Genomic DNA, 15,984 nt, shown 5'->3' with positions numbered 1-15,984 from the left:
GGTCGTTACCTCGTCACCCCCATCACCCTGAGTCGTTACCTCGTCACCCCCATCACCATGAGTCGTTACCTCGTCACCCCCATCACCCTGGGTCGTTACCTCGTCACCCCCATCACCCTGGGTCGTTACCTCGTCACCCCCATCACCCTGAGTCGTTACCTCGTCACCCCCATCACCCTGAGTCGTTACCTCGTTACCCCCATCACCCTGAGTCGTTACCTCGTCACCCCCATCACCCTGGGTCGTTACCTCGTCACCGCCATCACCCCCGGGTCGTTACCTCGTCACCCCCATCACCCCCGGATCGTTACCTCGTCACCCCCATCACCCCGGGTCGTTACCTCGTCACCCCCATCACCCAGAGTCGTTACCTCGTCACCCCCATCACCCCAGGTCGTTACCTCGTCACCCCCATCACCCTGAGTCGTTACCTCGTCACCCCGAGTCGTTACCTCGTCACCATAATCAAACCCGAGTCGTTACCTCGTCACCCCCATCATCATGGGTCGTTACCTCGTCACCCCCATCACCCTGGGTCGTTACCTCGTCACCCCCATCACCCCGGGTCGTTACCTCGTCACCCCCATCACCCCGAGTCGTTACCTCGTCACCCCATCACCATGGGTCGTTACCTCGTCACCCCCATCACCCCGGGTCGTTACCTCGTCACCCCCATCACCCCGAGTCGTTACCTCGTCACCCCCATCACCCCCAGTCGTTACCTCGTCACCCCATCACCCTGAGTCGTTACCTCGTCACCGCCATCACCCCCGGGTCGTTACCTCGTCACCCCCATCACCCTGAGTCGTTACCTCGTCACCCCCATCACCCCGGGTCGTTACCTCGTCACCCCCATCACCCTGAAGTCGTTACCTCGTCCACCCCCATCACCCTGGGTCGTTACCTCGTCACCGCCATCACCCCCGGTCGTTACCTCGTCACCCCCATCACCCTGAGTCGTTACCTCGTCACCCCCATCACTCCGAGTCGTTACCTCGTCACCCCGGGTCGTTACCTCGTCACCCTCATCAAACCCGAGTCGTTACCTCGTCACCCCCATCACCCTGGGTCGTTACCTCGTCACCCCCATCACCCCCGGATCGTTACCTCGTCACCCCCCATCACCCTGAGTCGTTACCTCGTCACCCCATCACCCTGAGTCGTTACCTCGTCACCCCCGAGTCGTTACCTCGTCACCCCCATCACCCCGAGTCGTTACCTCGTCACCCCATCACCCCGGGTCGTTACCTCGTCAACCCCCATCAACCCGAGTCGTTACCTCGTCACCCCCATCACCCCCGGATCGTTACCTCGTCACCCCCATCACCCCGGGTCGTTACCTCGTCACCCCCATCACTCCGAGTCATTACCTCGTCACCCCGAGTCGTTACCTCGTCACTCTAATCAAACCCGAGTCGTTACCTCGTCACCCCCATCACCATGGGTCGTTACCTCGTCACCCCCATCACCCCGAGTCGTTACCTCGTCACCCCCATCACCCCCATCGTTACCTCGTCACCCCCATCACCCCGAGTCGTTACCTCGTCACCCCCATCGTTACCTCCTCACCCCCATCACCTCGGGTCGTTACCTCGTCACCATCACCCTGGGTCGTTACCTCGTCACCCCCATCACCCCGAGTCGTTACCTCGTCACCCTCAGTCGTTACCTCGTCACCCCCATCGTTACCTCAGAGCTGAGTCCGGCCGCTTCGCGTCCACTGCGCAATCCGATGGGATGAGAGAGTGGGTGAGAGAGGGGTTGAGAGAGGGGTGAGAGGGGATGAGAGAGGGGATGAGAGTGTGGGTGACAGAGTGGGTGAGAGAGGGGGTGAGAGAGGGGGTGAGAGAGGGGATGAGAGAGGGGGTGACAGAGTGGGTGAGAGAGGGGGTGAGAGAGGGGATGAGAGAGGGGTGAGAGAGGGGGTGACAGAGGGGGTGAGAGAGGGATGAGAGAGGGGGTGAGAGAGGGGGTGAGAGAGGGGGTGACAGAGTGGGTGAGAGAGGGGGTGACAGAGGGGGTGACAGAGGGGGTGAGAGAGGGGATGACAGAGGGGTGAGAGAGGGGGTGAGAGTCACAGGGGATGAGAGAGGGGGGTGAGAGTGGGGGTGAGAGAGGGGGTGACAGAGGGGTGAGAGGGGGTGACAGAGTGGGTGAGAGAGGGGGTGACAGAGTGGTGAGAGAGGGGTGACAGAGGGGTGAGAGAGGGGATGAGAGAGGGGTGAGAGAGGGGGTGACAGAGGGGATGAGATAGGGGATAAGAGAGGGGGTGACAGAGGGGATGAGAGAGGGTGTGAGAGTCACAAGGGATAAGAGAGGGGGTGAGAGTCACAAGGGATGAGAGTCGGGACGACCTCGCCCCGTGCGACGAGTAACCCAGCGCACGGCGGACGAGGGTGTTGCTGGTGATGATGGTGGTGATGATGGTGGTGGTGTTTCTTAATGGTGGTGTTGCTGATGGTGGTGGTGATGGTGTTGTTGTTAATGGTGGTAGTGATGATGATAGTGGTGATGGTGGTGTTGCTGATGGTGGTGGTTGTGATGATGGTGGTGTTGCTTGATGGTGGTGGTAGTGATGATGATGGTGGTGGTAGTGATGATGATAGTGGTGGTGTTGTTGCTGATGGTGGTTATTGCTGGTGGTGATGGTGGTGGTGATTGTAAACGATGTGACGGTGATGACGATTTTACCGCAACGTGATGGCGCGCGCTGGAGTCGCTTGCTGATTACGTCGCGAGGAGGAGGAGGCGGAAGAAGGATAATGAGGATGTGACGTCACGGCGACTCGGTGGTTGTTGTTGGTGGTGAGGATGATGAGGATGTGACGTCACGGCCACTCGGTGCCTCGTGAAGTCGCCCGCTGTTGTTGCTGCTGCCCGGTGGTGGTTGTTGGTGGTGGTGGTGAGGATGTGACGTCACGGCGACTCGGTGGTTGTTGTTGGTGGTGAGGATGATGAGGATGTGACGTCACAGCGACTCGGTGGTTGTTGGTGGCGGTGAGGATGATGAGGATGTGACGTCACGGCGACTTGGTGCCTTGTGGAGTCGCCCGCTGTTGTTGCTGCTGCCCGGTGGTTGTTGTTGGTGGTGAGGATGATGAGGATGTGACGTCACGGCGACTCGGTGGTTGTTGGTGAGGATGATGAGGATGTGACGTCACGGCGACTCGGTGCCTTGTGGAGTCGCTCGCTGTTATTGCTGCTGCCCGGTGGTTGTTGTTGTTGGTGAGGATGATGAGGATGTGACGTCACGGCGACTCGTGCCTTGTGGAGTCGCTCGCTGTTATTGCTGCTGCCCGGTGGTTGTTGTTGTTGGTGGTGAGGATGATGAGGATGTAACGTCACGGCGACTCGGTGGTTGTTGTTGGTGTTGTTGTTGGTGAGGATGATGAGGATGTGACGTCACGGCGACTCGGTGGTTGTTGGTGGTGGTGAGGATAATGATGATGTGACGTCACGGCGACTCGGTTGTTGGTGGTGGTGAGGATGATGAGGATGTGACGTCACGGCGGCTCGGTGGTTGTTGCTGGTGGTGGTGAGGATGATGAGGATGTGACGTCACGGCGACTCGGTGCCTCGTGAAGTCGCCCGCTGTTGTTGCTGCCCGGTGGTTGTTGGTGGTGAGGATTATGAGGATGTGACGTCACGGCGACTGGGTGGTTGTTGGTGGTGGTGAGGATGATGAGGATGTGACGTCACGGCGACTTGGTGGTGGTGAGGATGTGACGTCATGGCGACTCGGTGCCATGTAGAGTCGCTCGCTGTTGTTGCTGCTGCCCGGTGGTTGTTGTTGTTGGTGAGGATGATGATGTGACGTCACGGCGACTCGGTTGTTGGTGGTGAGGATGATGAGGATGTGACGTCACGGCGACTCGGGTGGTGGTGGTGAGGATGTGACGTCACGGCGACGCGGTGGTTGTTGGTGGTGAGGATGATGAGGATGTGACGTCACGGCGACTTGGTGCCTTTTGAAATCGCCCGTTGTTGCTGCCCGGTTGTTGTTGTTGGTGGCGGTGAGGATGATGAGGATGTGACGTCACGGCGACTTGGTGGTTGTTGGTGGTGAGGATGATGAGGATGTGACGTCACGGCGACTTGGTGCCTTGTGGAGTCGTCCGCTGTTGTTGCTGCTGCTGCCCGGTGGTTGTTATTGGTGGTGGTGATGATGATGAGGATGTGACGTCACGGCGACTGGGTGGTTGTTGGTGGTCGTGCTGGTGAGGATGATGAGGATGTGACGATGCAGGCTTCCCCCCTCCCCTCCCCCCAGACTTTCCTGGCTCCCATCGTGACGTCGCTGGAGCGCTCCCTTCGTTGCTGGCTGCGGCAGCCGCGGCCGGTAGCGAGGACGAAGAGAGCGAGACAGAGACACAGCAGAGAGCGAGACAGAGAGACACGCAGAGAGCGAGACAGAGAGACACGCAGAGGGAGCGTGCGGGCATGGACGCGGCGGAGACTGTGCACGGAGCCATCAGGTGACGGCGTGGGTCGGGGGCACGGAGTGAGCCCCCCGCTGCCTGCCCCCCGTGTCTCTCTGTCTGCCCCCCCCGTTTGTCCCTCTGTCTGCCCCCCTGTTTGTCTTTACGTCTCCCCCTACCCCCCGTGTCTCTCTGTCTGTCCCTCCCCCCCCCCCCCCCGTTTGTCCCTCTGTCTGCCCTCCCCCCGTTTGTCCCTCTGTCTGCCCCCCTGTTTGCTGTTTGTCTTTCTGTCTCCCCCCCCCCTCCGTGTCTCTCTGGCTGTCTTTGTCCCTCTGTCTGCCCCCCTGTTTGTGTTTCTGCTCCCACCCCCCAACCCCCCCCCCCCCCCAATTGCTGTCAGCAGCAGTGGCGGCCCAGGTCCATGACCTCACGGTTGTGAGTCTTGGGCTCGTGTGGAGGCAGCGTGAGGGCCTTACCGCACATTTGAAACCGTTGTGGTATTGGCAGCATGGTGGCACGGGGTGTTTTCGCACGCTTTGTTTGCGCTCCTTGGGTTCTTTCGGTGAAGTCACGTGGGTAGGACGATGACAGGCCACGACGTTTCGATCGCAACGCGAGCAATCGTCATCGGGTGGGACAACCACAGCAAGGGAAAAACAAAAACCTGCTGAAGTTGGCCGGTGGCGGTGAGGATGACGAGGATGTGACGTCACGGCGATTGAGTGCCCTGTGGAGTAGCCCGCTGCTGTTGCTGCTGCTGCCTGGTTGTTGTTGTTGGTGGTGGTGAGGATGACGAGGATGTGACATCACGGCGATTGGGTGCCCTGTGGAGTAGCCCGCTGTTGTTGCTGCTGCTGCCTGGTTGTTGTTGTTGTTGGTGGTGGTGAGGATGACGAGGATGTGACGTCACGGCGACTCGTTGCCCTGTGGAGTCGCCCACTGCTGTTGCTGCTGCTGAGTGGTTGGGACTCGTTTTCAGCAGGACCCTGCTGCCACCATGGATTTTTACTTCAAGATATTTACGGCCAATTGGCGTTTATACAAGTGGGAGGGAAACGGGAGCGCCCGGGGAAAACCCACGCGTGCGTGCAAGGGGGCAACACTCTATCCCCGTATAGTTGGAAACAGATGGCCATGAGTCCACTTGCTGGACTGCCTTCTGGCGGGGGCCAGGGTACAGCACCTCGATGCCCAACGGGAATGGAGTTTTCGCAACATTTGTGCGATCCACCGACCCTCTCCTCCACACAGCTCTGGATTACAGGCGTGCGTCGCCACGACCGCCCGGCTAACCTGTGTGCGTCTATTCCAGCGTCACAGCTTTGGTTCCGCAGTGGCGGCATTGATAATATAATCTGATCGGGGTGGCCGTTTGGGTGGGGGGCGGGGTGCTGCTGTGTAGCTTTTCCCGCCCACATTGTAGAAAACCACCGCCACACGTAACCGTGAGCCGCGCGTCTGCGCCGCAGGCTGTTTGCGTCGATTCTCCTGCCGCTGGCGCTTGCCCTGGTCGTGCTGATGCTGGCGCTCGTCACGCTGCTCTTCCTCGTGCGCCAGTGGATGGTGTCGAGCCGAGGCGACGCGCCCCTGGTGGTGGCCTTCTTCCACCCGTACTGCAACGCCGGCGGTGGTGGCGAGCGGGTGCTGTGGTGCGCCCTGAGGACCCTGCAGAGCAGGTAAGGGGGAGGAGCGGAGCTCCTGGCACTTGTGCGCGGTATGCTGTGCGCGAGTTGGCGAACCCGTTTTTCTCGGCCCGATTCCCCTCCGGTGACGGAATCGTGCCAGAATAAAATTGCGCGCGTCTTGCGCTACGTCTTCAGGTGTTGCCGATTCTGCCACGAGGCCGTGCGGGAGGGCCTGTGGCACCGTTTGTCGCCAGCTATCGTAGTGTGTGGCCGTGTCGCTTCGGTTCTCCGCGGCGAGCGCAGTATCTTCAAATACAATGGTGCTATGCCTATGCTCTCTGGTTCTTTTCGGTAAAGTCACGTAGGTAAAAAAATAAAACAACGAAAATCAAAGAGTATGGATCCGTGCAGTCACGAAAGCTTCAAATCTAGAGGTGCTATGCCTTTCTAAATTAATTGAACGCTGAACCGCTTGTGCGTTCCGAGATTCGGCAGTGAACGGGACACCCCACCCGGTGATTTGCAGACATCTCGGAACGGAAGAGGGTTAACGCGAGGGCACTTTTGCACGCCAGATTCCACACGATGCTCAATCGAGGCAGGACCTGGATCCCGATGGCAAGGAGACCAAAACAATCCGGAGTATTTGTCCTTATCACACCTTATCCTATTGCGATTCATATAGTGCCTTGCCCAAGGCGCTGAAAAAAGATTTTACGATTTCTACAGCAGAAGTGTGATGAGATGAGTTGACGAGAAAGATGGCGGTGCATGCAGATGATGATGAGTGAAATAACCGATGATAGAAAGTGACAGTGAGTGGTTAATGACGAGTGAGTGTTATGAATGGGTGGGGAAGTTGGGATAGGGGTTGACGGTGTTAGTGATGGGTAAGGGAAGAGGCGTTTGGGTAAGAGAGGAACAATACGCGAGGTTTTTAGGGAAGAACGGAAAATGGACAGTGAAGTGAAAAATGGACGGCCGACGAAGCATGTTGGTCTACCCAGTGGCTCGTCAGCACGAAAGTGGGCCAGCCAAGCCACAGCCCATCCGCACCGGCGATGGCCGTGACGTCACAGAGTTAGCCGCCCGCCACCCTTCCCCAAATCGGCCTCTCAGCCACGGGTGAACCTGCCAGCGGCCGAAGCTCCGGACGGCATCGCCAGAGGGATCCTTGTGAATCGTGTTGCCGCTATCGCACCACTGTGAGGTTCCGTGTTACGGTTTCGCAAACGGGAGGATCATCGTGCTCGACCGCGGACGATCCCAGACTGTGATGACGATGATGATTATAAACTAAAAAACGATTTAAATTTTTTAATCAGATAAAGCCCACTGAGCAATTAGCTTTTTTTCAGAGGCGACCTGGCCACAAATGATAGCACAGCGAAGTGGTTTTACCACGTGGCAATTTGTAGCAGCCAAATAATATAAATGCATGTCGACCAGTGGACCTGGAGGAAAATTCCACGCGACCACGGTGGAGAACATGCAAACTCCCAATGTCCAGGCGTCGAGATCGGGATCGTACCCACGACCTTGTATACCGGGCAAGGCAGATTGCATCTCGCCACCCATCTTCTTGCATCTTTTCCATGTATGTCTGCTTGCGTCTTCTTGTCTGTCCCTCTGTCTGGTCCACGTGCCTTGTCTCTGAATTGGGATTATACTCCATTGGGATTATAAGTAGCAATCATTGCCTCCTACTGGCAGATTGATGCCCGATTGCAGGCCAGGTGCTGAGTCACCTTGTGCAACACAGGGACAGCTGCCACAGGGAGTGCCCTTTCAAATGTGTTGATATGAGATGTGACGTCAAGCGCTCTTGAGTCAACCAGTGCTGTCGCGTTAACCAGGTGTGTGCGCGATGCAGGTATTTGTCTTTGTGATGTAGGGGGAGCGTTGGCGTAGTGGTTAGTGCACGGTGCTACGAACCCGATAACCTGAGTTCCATTCCCTTTCGGGATCATACTCAAATGAATACCTGGTGTAATGTGTAAACTTCGTCACTAGGGAGACGAAGGTGACCGTACTTAGTGCGGGCCACCCACCCCTTTCGTGTGCCGTGTCGGCCTTCATCGGTGCTATTCCCTGACAGCGTTTGCCCCATCAGTCTGTTCGGGCTACAACGGGGGATGTTTGCGTTTGGTGCAGGTACAGGGACGCGGTGTTTGTCGTGTACACGGGCGACACGGGAGTCACCGGAGCCCAGATCATCGAGGGAGCACGCCAGCGCTTTAACATCACCCTTCCCCGTCCCGTCGACTTCGTATTCCTGCGCTGCCGGTACCTGGTGGAGGCCGAGCGATATCCGCACTTCACCCTCCTGGGCCAGAGCCTGGGCTCCATCGTGCTGGGATGGGAGGCGCTCTGCCGACGCGTGCCGCACGTCCTCATCGATTCGATGGGCTACGCGTTCGTGATGCCCCTCTTCCGCTTCCTGGGCGGCTGCCGCGTGGGCTGCTACGTCCACTACCCCACGATCAGCGTGGACATGCTGAACGTCGTACGGGACCGCTCCGCGCGCTTCAACAACGCCGGGCGCATCTCGCGCAGCCCCCTGCTGAGCCGCACAAAAGTGGTCTACTACCGGCTGTTCGCGTGGCTGTACGGCCTGGTGGGCTCGAGCGCCCGCTGCGTGATGGTCAACTCCTCGTGGACGCTGGGTCACGTGCTGGCGCTGTGGCGCTGCGGCGACCGCACCGCCGTCGTGTACCCTCCGTGCGACGTCGACGCCTTCCTGGAGCTGCCGCTGGAGCGACAGGAGGACGGCGGCGGTGGCGACGGGCCGACGATTGTGTCCGTGGCGCAGTTCCGGCCGGAGAAGGATCACGCCCTGCAGATCCGCGCCTTCCACCGGCTGCAGGAGCTGTTGGCGCCCGCGGAGCGAGCGCGCGTGAAGGTGGCCGTCGTTCTGAACGCGCCGTCAGGTTGTGCAGCTCCAGTGCCTGCGTGAATGTTGAACTGAAAGTGCGACGCTATTATTATTATTATTATTTCACCAGGTAAGGGGCCGCTGGGGCTACGTGGCTCTTTCTCAGAAGCGACCTGGCCATCGCAAACGAATAGCTCAACGAGGTGGCTTAGCACGTGGAAATGTATGGCAGGCAGCTGGTGCTGGTTCGCTTGCTAATGTGGGTGTATTATTCAGAGCTGGTGCTGGTAGATGGTGATATTATTACCCGATTTGTGTGTGTGTGCGTGATTGACAGCTGGTGCTGGTGGGTGGCTGTCGGGATCGGGAGGACCAGAAGAGGGTGGATGGCTTGCGAGCCCTGGCCGCCTCTCTGGGCCTGGATCTCCGCGTGGAATTCCACATCGGGGTTTCCTTCTCCGAGCTCAAAGCGCTGTTGGGCCGAGCCACCATCGGTCTCCACACCATGTGGAACGAGCACTTCGGAATAGGTATCCATCGCGCTCACACGCGCCGTCACCTCGCATCGCTCCCTCGTGTTATTTTTCGTCTTTTAACAACACGTAAAATCTCCGTCCCCCCGTGTGTCGCACCGTGCGAAGGGGAGTAGAGCCGAGGATGCAATGGATGGAGAAAGAGAAAAGGAACGGGAGAGGGATGGGGACCCCAGGACGGAAAGTCTCAAGATGAGCGGCAGGAAGGGGAGGAGGAGCGCGAGAAGCAATGCTCGGGACAATATGTCGGGGGTGATGAGAGGGGGGTGATGAGAGGGGGATGATGAGAGGGGGGTGATGAGAGGGGGGTGATGAGAGGGGGGGTGATGAGAGGGGGATGATGAGAGGGGGATGATGAGAGGGGGGTGATGAGAGGGGGGTGATGAGAGGGGGATGATGAGAGGGGGATGATGAGAGGGGGATGATGAGAGGGGGATGATGAGAGGGGGGTGATGAGAGGGGGATGATGAGAGGGGGGTGATGAGAGGGGGATGATGAGAGGGGGATGATGAGAGGGGGATGATGAGAGGGGGGTGATGAGAGGGGGATGATGAGAGGGGGATGATGAGAGGGGGATGATGAGAGGGGGATGATGAGAGGGGGATGATGAGAGGGGGGTGATGAGAGGGGGGTGATGAGAGGGGGATGATGAGAGGGGGATGATGAGAGGGGGATGATGAGAGGGGGATGATGAGAGGGGGATGATGAGAGGGGGATGATGAGAGGGGGATGATGAGAGGGGGATGATGAGAGGGGGATGATGGGGGTGATTATAGGGGAGGGAAGAGAGAAAGAACAGAGTACAGAATGAGCGAACAGGAGTGACCTTCGATTTAAAGCTTTCGTGACTGCAAGTCTCGTCCCTTCACCTGATGAAGGCCGCTTGTGTTGTGGCCGAAACGTCGTGAGAATATTATTGTGTTATTTTATATTATCAATTTATTATTTTATTCTCATTCTACGTGACCTTACCGAAAGAACCAAAGAAGAGGAGTGACCTTGACGGAGGAGCAGAGTCTGTTGTCACAGGGGGCTGCAGTTGAGAAAGGAGAGGGGTTTAAGAGTGGGGGTCGCCACACAGAAGTCACGTGACCTACGGGAGGCTTGAGCTGATTTTGATAGAGAGATAAAGATCTATAAGTTGAGATGGAAGGGATTCAGGATCGGGGTGGTCCACACAAAAGTCAACCTTGTGAATCTTGGCCATATTTAAAAATGTGGTGGAACAGCTGCACGAGTACGTTTGGGACGATTATGCTGATGACCAAATAGCTGGGCCCCTTGATTATAGGATTCACATAAGGCCCATCAATAAGGCCTTCGTGATGTTATCTCGGTGATGTGAGAGCCGATGCAGCGGCGACGAGAAGATATTTGGAGTCACAGATGAGAACGTTCTTGACAAGAGGAATATTAATAGAATGTACGCACTTATTATTACTACTACTACTAGACGTGTTTACCCAGGAGAGGGTTCTTTTGCTGGAAGGTCCTGCCAAGTTTTGAGAGTATGGAGGCGATGTTGCTACTGCTGTGTGTGATGCCAATTGAGCGGTAGTGTAGCGGTTAGCGCGCTGCGCTATGAACCTGGCGACCCGAGTTCGATCCCCGCTCACGGCCGACGCCAGCGACGATTATTTGAACCGGTCCTGGGCCTCCACTAGGTCGACTCAGCCTAAAAATGAGTACTTAGTGCAGTGTGTAAACATCGCTACTACGGAGAAAAAAGGCGTGGTGTTGGCCACTACCTCCACGTGTGCTTTGCTGATCTTGATAGGTGCTACACGCTAACAGCACTTTCCCCAACAGGCTGTTCAGGCTATTGTGTGGACCTTTGTGCTATGTATATTGAACTTCTTTCGCACCGTACCTGGCCAACCGCGCTAATCGCAGGTGCAGGGGAAGGACAACAAACTAAACACAACAAACAAGCAGCTGACAGCACTTGAAATACGGCAGGACCAATACTTCTGCCGTGGATGATCATTGCTTTAATGCGGCTGGCTCACGTGAAATTGATTTCTCTAAGACGACGGTACTTTGCAAGCCGACTGGCCATCAACAAAGATTCGTTCACGAAGCCATCCATGTATACAGACACAGACACGATTGCCACCGAGACGACGGTCATAAACTCAGCAATCATTGGAAAGATGTCATCAACCGCTATGGGTCATGACTTTGTGTGTTTTCTTGTCAACCTCTACCGTCAGCAGTGTGGACGTGTGTAGTGAGGTGCAATGCCCCCCACCCCCCCATCTCTACCCCCCTCTTCTCTCCCCCTATCTCTACCCCCCCCCCCTCTCTTTCCCACTATCTCTACCCCCTTCCTCCCCCCACTGTCTAACACACTTGGACCGCGCCTCTCGCCTTCAGCTCCGCTTCTATCTCGCGCTTTACTCCGACATTAGTCACTGGCTGCCCCGCCCGTGCTGTTAACGCCGCGCCGCTTTCCTTGCTGCTGCCTCGCAACTCTCGCCCCCCCGCCCGCCCACTCACTCACGACTTTTGGAAGCCCTTCTCAGCGGTTGCATTTTGTCCCCGCTGCCTTTCTCTCCGCCTGACGAAGACCGCTCGTGGCGGTTTCGCGATCGAAACGTCGTGGGTTTTCTGCTCCTAGTTTTAAACTAAAAATTTTTTTATTTTGTATCCGTGTGACTTTACCGAAAGAATCCGAGAATCCGGCCTGTTAACGGCGGGAACCTTTGTCTCCCCCGCCCCCCTCGCCCCCCTCCCGCCCCCTCCGCTCGCGCGTCCCGGAGGTGTGGTGGAGTGCATGGCCGCCGGCGCGGTCGTGCTCGCGCACGACTCGGGCGGCCCCAAGCTGGACATCGTCGTGCCCGCCGAGGGAGCGGCGACCGGCTACCTGGCCGCCGGTGAGGAGGCCTACGCCGAGGCCATGGCCGCCATCCTGGCGCTGCCGCCGGCCGAGCGCGGGCAGCTGCGCGAGCGGGCCAGGCGCTCCGTCTCCAGGTTCTCCGACGCCGAGTTCGAGCGCTCGTTTGCCGGCGCCACGGAGGCGCTGCTTGCCGGCGCGTGCGTGTGTGCGTGTCGTGTCGAACGTCTTTCGAGCCGTACGTAGCCAGCGGCGCTCGTCGGATGCACGGCGGGCGGGCGGGCGGGCGGGCGGGCGGACGGGGTGGGGTGGGGGAAGGACAACGAAAAGGGCCCCCGTGTGGCCGTTGAGGCGCGGCCGTTTGCCCGCGCGTAACTCGGCGTCGTCAGATTCGTCGTCATCGCAGCGCAGCAGCGTGAAGCTCAGCGATCCGCGTTTGTTTTTTTTGGGTTGGGCACCACTGGAGTAGCGGAGATCCAAAGTTATTTTTATTATCCCTCCTCCACCCCAACCCGGCAACGATTTTTCACGTTTACAACGGTGTCGTTAGCACGTGGCGTTTCGTCGTTCAAGTTATGACCGATAAAGCTCCTCGCGAGCGGCGTATCCAGGGCAAGTCGTGACGATCTCGTGCGATGTTCGAGGATTGATCACGAGAATTTCAACAAATCTACCGTGCGGCCGAACCCGAATGCAGGGGACGGATCCTTGTATTGGCTACGAAAACCAACGTTTTGTGATGTTTACTGTACAGAGCCCCAGTGTCCCTAAAGTTCATCCACATTCTGCTCGACTCTTTTGGAGTTTTGATTTAAAGCTTTCGTTACTGCAGGGATTCATATTCTTGGTTCTTTCGGTAAAGTCACGTAGAAGGGAAACAGTAAAATAATAAAAATTTTAAACAATAAAATTCTCACGACGTTTCGACTGCAACACAAGCAATCATCATCAGGTGTGAAAACCACAGCAAGAAAATTTGAAAAAAGTGGCGTTTTTTTTAGCGTTAGCACCACGGACAGCGATTTTGCAGTTATTCAGATGGACGAGTCCATCTATGTTCGAAAAAGAGGAGGGGGGAGATGAAAATAATGGATGCGGTCTGAAAGCCACCGTAAGCGTGAACAATCAATTAAGACCCGAAATGGTTTATCAAATCCTTCCAATGATTGCTAAGCCAGAATGTAGTTGGCCAAAACAGCCCGATTATAGGATCACAGAGCTTGGACAATTGTCAGCAGCGTCGGTCCGGTTCGCCTTTCCGCTGTTTTGTATTTCGCGCACCCCATGCAAAAAAAAACTGTGTGCGTTACGCAATTGCTACAGCGTTTTTTTCGGCGATGCAGCTTCAGTGAATGGCTACGATATATAAAACTGAACTATTGTCTCATTAAAACATTGTTGCAGCTGTGCGAGAAAGGTCTTCCGTCTCAACATTGATCGTTTATTTATATTCTTGGTTCTTTCGGTAAAGTCACGTAGAAGGGAAATAATGAAATAATGAATAAAAAATAACAAAAAATTATCACGACGTTTCGATTGCAACACAAGCAATCATCATCAGGTGTGAAAACCAACGTTAAGAAAAGAAAAAAACGCCACTTTTTCACAATTTTCTTGCTGTGGCTTTCATACATGATGATGATAGCTTGTGCTGCAGTCGAAACGTCGTGAGAATTTTATTATTTTATTATTTTTTAATTTCCCTTCTACGCGGTGACTTTACCGAAAGAACCAAGAATATGAATCCCTGCAGTCACGAAAGCTTTAAATCGAAATTTATCTGTTACGTGGGGGGAAGTCCGGTTTAGCCAGCTACCCAGCTAGTTCGTCACGGAGACCCGTGGTGTTGTCGGCACAGAACGAGAGCAACGGTCAACATCAAGGTGATCCCGTATGGAGGAACAGGCACCAACGGAGCGGAATCGAACGCGTCAGAGGTGCAGTCAAACTTCGTGCTTAAAGAACGAACATTAACGATATTAACACTAAACAATGGGCACAATGCTCATTTTGTGATGAGGTGATGAGGTTATGAATGGTTGGAGAGCAAATGTGCTTGGGACGAAGCAAACACAATCGGAGTCATAATTGGTTTATTTTGGGTTAGAACCGTTCAGGGGCGGAGCCAGGGGGGGTGACAGGGGTGGTGACATTCTGCGTGTAAGTGTACGACACTCGGTCTGGCGGAACTCCGTTCAACTGCATTGTCAGAGCGTGTCGCCAACCGGTGGTTGTCTAGCTCAACAGCCTGACTCTCTCTAAATCATTCTTGATATTAAAATTTGTTGAATGTCACCCCGGCCTGAAATCCTGGCTCCGCCCCTGGAACCGTTAGATCGTCTTGAAGTATAAAGTTTCATTTTTTACTATAACCCACCACCACCTGACCTCGCCAGTCAAAACAAGTTGAACTTCCTCTCTTTCTGTGCCTGGGTTTCCTCCCGATGCTCCAGTTCCCTCCCCGCACATTTCCGCTCGTTAATTGGCTGGAAGCGTCTTGATACATTGAGGACTGCAGAGCATGGGGAGTTGTTGATGCAGTCGGCATGAATAATCGCGCTGTGTATAACATTAAACATGAAAATGTTGGGACTGCATATATTTTCTATACAAAAAACGGAAGAAGTGACTGAAGAATTTGAAAGGTTAAATAAAGCCGACTGTAATTTATTCTCGGTATTTTAGAGTGTTCAATTGTACTTTTTATAACAATGTAATTGTGCATCATGGGACCTTTCTTTGCCAGTATCAAAGCATGAAACATAAGAACAGGTTTTACCCTCTCTGGCAAAAAAACAAGTGTTAAGATCTTCAAACACCGAAAATAAACCTTTTGCAAGGAATCAAGTCTGCATTAACCGCACGTACTTGTGATGAACATGCAAACGAAACACGCTCTGAACACATTCCTGCGGAGGGAGCTGGTAGGAACGTTGGGTTGCTCGGTCAGTGGCCAGGGTCAACGGTGGCACCACCACGTGGTGTGTTCCGCACAATATGCCCGACTGTGAGGGCGGGCACAAGCCGGCGTGAGTAGGTTAAACGTTGAGTTTTATAAGGGCACCACGGGGTGACCAGCCCCTCCCCACCCAGCCCCACCCCTCCCACCCCCCACCCAGCCCCTCCCCACCCTCCCCACCCAGCCCCTCTCCATCCTCCCCTCCCCACCCAGCCCCTCCCCACCCTCCCCTCCCACCCAGCCCCACCCTTCCCATTTTTGGATGCGCGACGGGCGGACGGACACAATAATCCCCTGTGGGCTGGTGGTGTAACCAGGAGGTTCCTACCAGTATAATATTTGGGCATTGTCTTCGAAACTGATTGGCCTACACCAGAGAGGGACAGCCTCATCTCACCAAAGTCAGACCAGAGAACGCCCAAAGGTCGAACGGTGCAAAGGGGCCGTCCATAAATGACGTCACGCGATTTCGGGCGATTTTTTGATCTCCCCCCCCGCCCTTCGTCACACGACGTCACAAAAAGTTAGAAACTGATTGGCCTACACCAGAGACTGCCTTCTTTATGGCCCAGTCTCACCACTAGTGTCAGACCAGAGAACGCCAAAAGGTGAACAGTGCAATGCCAACGCACTATCAGAGCATTTGTAGATCTGGGTGAGCGGCTATACCATGAGTATATATCAAGGTTATTTTGCGTCTGGCAACAATCTTTTTTTTTTTCACGGGAATCTGGTTTA

At 55.6% G+C, this 15,984-nt stretch overlaps 2 protein-coding genes across 18 annotated transcripts in view; both read left to right on the top strand.

Annotated features, from left to right (window-relative positions):
• Window positions 1-15,984, top strand: part of LOC116955708 (high affinity cationic amino acid transporter 1-like) — a 194,916-nt gene that overhangs the window by 82,345 nt on the left and 96,587 nt on the right. The gene's annotated exons all lie outside the window — the stretch shown is intronic.
• On the top strand, window positions 2,793-15,130 carry LOC116955763 (GDP-Man:Man(3)GlcNAc(2)-PP-Dol alpha-1,2-mannosyltransferase). 14 transcript variants are annotated; one of them, XM_032977077.2, is made up of 6 exons: window positions 2,793-2,902; window positions 4,271-4,475; window positions 5,976-6,094; window positions 8,198-8,945; window positions 9,256-9,448; window positions 12,214-15,130. In XM_032977077.2, exons 3-6 carry the CDS (start codon window positions 5,979-5,981, stop codon window positions 12,531-12,533), a joined length of 1,377 nt encoding a protein of 458 aa, XP_032832968.1. In that variant the 5' UTR covers window positions 2,793-2,902; window positions 4,271-4,475; window positions 5,976-5,978; the 3' UTR covers window positions 12,534-15,130. The 14 variants fall into 14 exon arrangements, with proteins under 14 accessions (XP_032832968.1, XP_032832946.1, XP_075909593.1 ...); XM_032977055.2 differs by having other exon boundaries at window positions 5,888-6,094; XM_076053478.1 differs by lacking the exon at window positions 12,214-15,130 and adding an exon at window positions 9,560-9,721 and having other exon boundaries at window positions 5,888-6,094.

This window comes from Petromyzon marinus, chromosome 61, assembly GCF_048934315.1.
Source record: "Petromyzon marinus isolate PM22_M1 ecotype Great Lakes invasive population chromosome 61, UKy_Petmar_22M1.pri1.0, whole genome shotgun sequence".
NCBI classification, from domain to species: Eukaryota; Metazoa; Chordata; class Hyperoartia; order Petromyzontiformes; family Petromyzontidae; genus Petromyzon; species Petromyzon marinus.
Note: the sequence above shows the minus strand (reverse complement) of the source record. Positions and strands in the feature narration are given on the sequence as shown.

What these genes read in the sequence shown, in the direction of transcription:
- LOC116955763 (XM_032977055.2), top strand. Translation starts at nt 4,441, where the DNA reads ATGGACGCGGCGGAGACTGTGCACGGAGCCATCAG. An exon ending in CTGAGGACCCTGCAGAGCAG is followed by an intron (nt 6,095 to 8,197) that starts GTAAGGGGGAGG and finishes CGTTTGGTGCAG; the next exon opens with GTACAGGGACGCGGTGTTTG. An exon ending in CGGAGCGAGCGCGCGTGAAG is followed by an intron (nt 8,946 to 9,255) that starts GTGGCCGTCGTT and finishes CGTGATTGACAG; the next exon opens with CTGGTGCTGGTGGGTGGCTG.